Here is a 7,215-nt window from a genome sequence, read left to right as displayed (position 1 = left end):
GTGTGTGTGTGTGTGTGTGTGTGTGTGTTTAACGGAGCCGAACCGAGCAGCGTCTCCACAGCGGCCCGGTTTTCCTGTTATGAACTTCTGACACTCGTTACGCCTCCGCTGACACGCGAGAGCTCCGCCCCTCCAGTCCTTTTTTAGCACGGCTGTAGACGCACGGTCCACGCCCCCTTCTTGTTTTGTCTACACAAAGAGGCCGAAGCCCCGCCCTTTTGACCAAATAAGTCCGGGCCGTCCTTACACGGCGAACAATCGATGCGCGTCGCAGCTTTTCCTCTCCGTATCCCGTTTATTTAGTACGGCGACTTCCGCCCTTGCCGTTAAAGCAGAGCGATCATGGCGGAGCGCGTTCTGCAGCCCGCAGCGAAACGGCTCTGCTGCCGGCCCGGGTACGGCTCGACCTGCAGACCAGGACAGAGGCTCGGCGGATCGCTGTGCGGCGGCCCGGGCTCCGGTCACGGCGGATCCAGCAAGAGCCGGAGCCCGGAGACGCTGCTGGACATCGCGGCGCGCAGAGTGGCGGAGAAGTGGCCGTTCCAGCGGGTGGAGGAGCGGTTCGAGCGCATCCCGGAGCCCGTGCAGCGGCGGATCGTGTACTGGTCGTTCCCAAGAAGCGAACGGGAGATCTGCATGTACTCCTCCTTCAACGCGGGCGGAGAGGAGAGCGCGGCCGGCGGCGAGAGCACGGACGAGACGCGGTTACCGTTCCGCCGCGGCATCGCGCTGCTGGAGAGCGGCTGTGTGGACAACGTATTACAAGTCGGTGAGTGAGTGAGTGTGGATGATGGAAACACCCGTTAATGACGGACGCGCGGTGAAAACGACGCTGACTGCTGGATTTACGGCGAACAAAGGGAGGAATACCGCGGCGCTACCGGGGCCGCCGCTCGGTTCCGTGATCGCAGCGCTTTTATATCTGCGCGGAAGTGGAGCTCGATGTCGGAGCTTTTCGTCGGCCTGAGCCTCCGTGTGTGTCCGCGGCTCGGTTCAGTTCAGTGTGTATGTGTGTGTGTGTGTGTGTTTTGCTGAAATGTCAGATGTGGCGAGGCTCGTGCGTGTGTGTGTGTGTGCGTGTGTGTGTGTGTGTGTGTGTGTTTATTTTGCTGAAAGCGCCAGGGCTCTACACCGACGCCTGATGTCGAGCTGTCATGTCAACTCGAGCAGCAGGACTGCACCGAACACACGAGCCCGGCCGTGTGGAGCACCGGAACCGTGGCCTGTGTGTTCGGCGCTGCGCATATCAAGCATCTCTATTGAGCTTGGCGCTGTGTGGCCGTGTTGGTGCGGGTTTGTGTCCTTTCAGCGCTCTGTCAGCCGCAGAGGGAGGACACAATAGCGGCTCTTTATCTGCTGTAGATGGAGCACTGGCGGAGGGTGGAGGAATGGCGATTTAAAGACGCAGAGCCTCATTTCTGCTCAGCTGCCCTGCGCGCTCCTGACCCTGCTGACGTCACTGCATGGCGCTGCGTGTCGCGGTTCTGCGGTTCGGAAACTTCAGTTTCGGTTCTGACAGGGGTTATCGCTGCGCTGAGTGTGTGTGGAAACCATCAGCTGAGGGGATTCCTGCAGGCCCCGGGCTCTCAGGAGCACACACACACACACACACACACACACACACACACACACACACACACACACACTCTCTCTCTCTCTCTCTCTCTCTCTCTCTCTCTCTCTCTCTCTCTCTCTCTCTCTCTGTCTGTCAGTGTGTAATGCTCTGCAGAAATAAAGCCGTACGGAGATAAATAAAAGATGGAGCTGAAGAGGAGGAGGAGGATGAAGATGATCCTGACAGCTGAGAGAGAGACAGGAGTGTGTGTGCACATGCTGGACTGTCAGACACACACACACACAGATGTAACGTGTGTGTGTGTGTGTGTGTGTGTGTGTGTGTGTGTGTGTGTGTGTGTGTGTGTGTGTGTGTGTGTGTGTCGGTGTATTGATCAGTGGAGCTCCTGAAAGGTCAGCGGGGTCAAGTTCATCTGTGTGTTTGTCTGTGGTGGGTTATTAGCACTGCGATGGGTCATGGTTAGGGTTAGATCAGTGTGTTGCAGATGTGTGTGTGTGTGTGTTCATTTGGAATGTATACGTGTGTGTGCACATGTATGTGTTTATTTGTGTGTGTACTGTGCATGTGTATATGTGTGTGTGTGTGTGTCACTCCTGTTGTGTGTGTGTGATGCTGTTAACGGGCCGTAAGCAGCACAGATCAGCTCTAACACACACACACACACACACACAGATTAGCAGTGCTGTGAGATGGAGGGGTGTTCAGCATGTGAGGCAGAAGTGCTGTTATCATGATCGCTCCATCATTATCATCCGCCGCTCTTCAGCGTGTGTGAAATGCACGCGTGTTTGATCACACACACCTTTTCTCTGTTGCTGCATGGAGGACATCATGGTGTCTCTTATTCAGTCAGTGTGTCAGTGGGACAGTACAGTAGGCTGTTTGTGTGTGTGTGTGTGTGTGTGTTAGGGCTGATTATATATTTGAAAGACAGAGGAAATGTTGACTTTAGCGATGCCGAGGCTCCTTTAAGCACACAGGATGCCGTCTGTGTCTCATATCAGAGGCTGTATCCTCCACAGTGTGCAGACTTCAGAGGTGAATCTTTCTAGTCCACACTGGCCGAAGCGAGCGTTTTGAAATGAGATGATCCTGCCTGCAGAGAACAGCCGCTGTTAATAAGCCGTAATAACATCTGAAATGACCTAAAGTGATTTTATAACTTGTGTTTCGCGATCTGAAGGCAAAACAAGTAAAGCGAAGCTGGAGAAACATTTCGTCTGACCCACACATAAACATGTAAACGCTCTATAACATCACTCCTCCAGGAGACATGTCAGACTCTCTCTGTTAGTGTAACGTGTGTTCAGATCTCCACGTAAATTAAACTTAATTCACACATTTAATTTGGACTTTTCTCACAGAGGCGTCCTGCCATTATCAGCGCTTAATGAGTCTTGGGCCGTTCGAGGCTGCGAAGGATCCACCGGTTGTGTCCTTCTTTACCTGGGAAACGAAGGACGCGTTTGGAGGCTGTGTTTGAAGGAGTCTTGTGTTTTTTTTTGTAATGAGACGGCCTTCATCCCGCCGCGATGACGCAGCGCACCTCCAATGCCTCTTTCAGAGGATGCAGCGTCTGAAATGAGCTTTAATCAGTTTAATGAGCAGTGTAGTCTTCTGTGCGCCTGACAGCGGCATGCTGTAAAGACAGCCAGGATCATGAGTGTGTTTCCCGACAGCGCGGTGTCGGAGTACAGTGAGGAGCTCTGAAATCTGAAACCTGAAAAAAGAGTAGCTCCTCCCCTTTATAAAATCAGCCAATAGCGTGTTGTTTTCCTCACAGCTCTGCCGGTGACCATGGTTGAGCTCAAACGCATCAAACGAACAGCCAATTAGGAGAAGGGGGCGGGGCATATCCATCACTAGAGAGCATCTGATTAGTCAGAAGATTTGATAAGAAACTGCAGCATGAGGAGACGACAGAAGCATCACTGATAGACGAGTACATCAGGAGGATCTGTCACTGCCCTGATCACTGACACACCTACAGCATCAGTCCGCTCTGTTCAGAGTGCCTTAATGAGTGTAAAGCTGTGTGTGTGTGTGTCTGTGTGTGTGTGTGTGTGTGTGTGTGTGTCTGTGTGTGTCTGTGTGTGTGTGTGTGTGTCTGTGTGTGTGTGTGTCTGTGTGTGTGTGTGTGTGTTCTGCGTTTCTGCTAAAGGTTTACACTTTAGTGATTTACCCACAATGCTCTCTGGTGTAATTTGTCTCCTGCACACACACACACACAAACACACACACTGCATTATTAGCATTAGCAGTCCTGCGCTGTGAAACCGTTTGTGGAGTGTTTATTTCTGCTGACGGGTCTCAGTGAACACACTCGTGCTCGTGCGCAGGGAAGCAGCAGCAGTGTTTTAGTGTGTGTTTTGTGTGGTGAAGTCTCATTAATGACAGAATTCAGTGACGATGAGACACAGTCAAAACACAACATGTGTGAAGTGATGGTCATCATCGAGCGCCACACACACACACACACACACGCTTTCAGTACTGTCGTGATGAAGAGCACCTCATTAATCAGATCTCAGTGTTCTGGAGGACAGAGCTGGGGATTGAGCACACCATGTAGTTCAGATTCAGCCCTGCTCAAACTCTTATCCTCAGCGCATGTGTGTGTGTGTGTGTGTGGTAACGCTTGATTGTGTGCACCTCTGTACGGGTGTGTGTGTGTGTGTGTGTGTGTGTGTTTGCTTGCGTGCATGTATGCATGTGTGTGTTTGTGTGTGCTTTGCTGTTTCTCCTCATTGTGCGCAGTGATGGATCAGACTCAACATGTCTAATTTATATGATTATAATGAACTCAGAATACATGTGTAGAAACAAACACAGCAAACTGATGACGCATGTTTAAACGAGCAGTGTCAGCAGTGTAACCGCGCCGGCGTGTGTGTGTGTGTGGTGCAGATGAATGAAGATCATAATAATGAGCTGTTTTTGTGAATTACTGATGATTCACTGACATCAGAATAACTGCACTGATGAAGAGATCGGCTGAACACTGCTTTGTGTGTGTGTGTATCTGTGTCTGTGTGTGTGTCTGTTTGTCCGTCTGTTTCTCCATCAGTGTGTGAAATGACTGAGCAGCAGGAGTGTGTGTGATGAAGTGGGATGAACAGCGTGCTGTGAGCACCGGCATATACAGTAACAGTGTGGAGTAGAGGAAGGACAGAGGCTCATTAATGTAACAATGACGGTAATGATGAACAATAACAATGACCTTAAAGATGATGGTAATGGGGAACCGTGATGGTGAACCATAATGATAGACCGTAATGATGATGAATCGTAATGATGGTAATAATGAATTGTAACGATGATGGTAATGATGAATCATAATGATGATGGTAATGATGAATTATAATGATGATGGTAATGATGAATCGTAATGATGATGGTAATGATGAATCGTAACGATGATGGTAATGATGAATCGTAACGATGATGGTAATGATGAATCGTAACGATGATGGTAATGATGAATCATAATGATGATGGTAATGATGAATTGTAATGATGATGGTAATGATAAATCATAACGATGATGGTAATGATGAATCATAACGATGATGGTAATAATGAATTGTAATGATGATGGTGATGATGAATCGTAACGATGATGGTAATGATGAATCATAATGATGATGGTAATGATGAATCGTAATGATGATGGTAATGATGAATCGTAACGATGATGGTAATGATGAATCGTAATGATGATGGTGATGATGAATCGTAACGATGATGGTGATGATGAATCGTAACGATGATGGTAATGATGAATCGTAATGATGATGGTAATGATGAATCGTAATGATGATGGTAATGATGAATCGTAACGATGATGGTAATGATGAATCGTAACGATGATGGTAATAATGAATCATAACGATGATGGTAATGATGAATCATAACGATGATGGTAATAATGAATTGTAATGATGATGGTGATGATGAATCGTAACGATGATGGTAATGATGAATCGTAATGATGATGGTAATGATGAATCGTAACGATGATGGTAATGATGAATCGTAACGATGATGGTAATGATGAATCATAACGATGATGGTAATGATGAATCATAACGATGATGGTAATAATGAATTGTAATGATGATGGTGATGATGAATCGTAAAGATGATGGTAATAATGAATCGTAAAGATGATGGTAATGATGAATCGTAACGATGGTAATAATGAATCGTAACGATGATAGTAACGATGATGGTAATTATGAATCGTAACGATGATGGTGATGATGAATCGTAAAGATGATGGTAATGATGAATCATAACAATGATGGTAATGATGAATCATAACGATGATGGTAATGATAAATCATAATGATGATGGTAATAATGAATCGTAACGATGACCATAAAGATGACGGTAATGATGAATCGTAACGATGATGGTAATGATGAATCTTAACAATGATGGTAGTGATGAATCATTACGGTTATAGTAGTGATGAATCGTAGTGATGATGGTAATGATTAATCATAGTGATGATGGTAATGATGAATCGTAGCGATAGTGGTAACGATGAATCATTACGATGATAGTAATGAAGAATCGTAGCGATGATTGGAAATGATGAATCGTAACGATGATGGTAATTATGAATCTTAACGATGATGGTAATGATGAATCTTAATGATGATGGTAGTGATGAATCATTACGATGATAGTAATGGTGAATTGTAGCGATGATGGTAATGATTAATCATAGCGTTGATGGTAATGATAAATCGAAACAATGATGGTAATGATGAATAATAACGATGATGTTAATGATTAATCATAGCGATGATGGTAATGATAAATTGTAACGATGCTGGTCATGCTGATCTGTAATGATGGTAATGATGAATCATAACGATGACGGTAATGATGAATCTTAACGATGATGGTAATGATAAATCATAACGATGATGGTAATGATGAATCATATCGATGACGGTAATAATGAATCTTAAAGATTATGGTAATGATAAATCATAACAATGATGGTAATGATAAATCATAACGGTGATTGTAATGATGAATCATGACGATGATGGAAATGATGAATCTTAACGATGACGGTAATGATGAATCATAACGATGATGGTAATGATGAATCGGAATGATGATGGTAATGATGAATCATAACTATGTTGGTAATGATAAATTGTAACGATGATGGTAATGATAAATCTTAACGATGATGGTAATGATGAATCTTATGTTGATGGTAATGATGAATCATAACGATGATGGAAATGATGAATCTTAACGATGACGGTAATGATGAATCATAACGATGATGGTAATGATGAATCGGAATGATGATGGTAATGATGAATCATAACTATGTTGGTAATGATAAATTGTAACGATGATGGTAATGATAAATCTTAACGATGATGGTAATGATGAATCTTATGTTGATGGTAATGATTAATCATAACGATGATGGTGATGATAAAATCTTAACGATGACAGTAATGATGAATCATAATGATGATGGTAATAATAAATCGTAATGATGCTGGTAATGATGAATCATAAGATGATGGTAATGATGAATCATAACAATGATGGTAATGATGATTCAATGATGATAGTAATGATGAGTCATAACGATGATGGT

General features: G+C 44.9%; 1 protein-coding gene across 1 annotated transcript in view; it reads left to right on the top strand.

The window, feature by feature from the left end:
• Positions 1–260: 260 nt before the first annotated feature.
• zswim6 (zinc finger, SWIM-type containing 6) overlaps positions 261–7,215 on the top strand; it is a 32,371-nt gene continuing 25,416 nt past the window's right edge. The window contains 1 exon segment of the mRNA NM_001136487.1: positions 261–769. Coding sequence (NP_001129959.1) covers positions 343–769 — 427 coding nt within the window. The 5' untranslated portion in view covers positions 261–342.

Source organism: Danio rerio, chromosome 10, assembly GCF_052040795.2.
Source record: "Danio rerio strain M-AB ecotype USA chromosome 10, GRCz13ab, whole genome shotgun sequence".
Lineage (NCBI taxonomy): Eukaryota > Metazoa > Chordata > Actinopteri > Cypriniformes > Danionidae > Danio > Danio rerio.
This window is presented reverse-complemented; position numbering and strand designations above follow the sequence as displayed.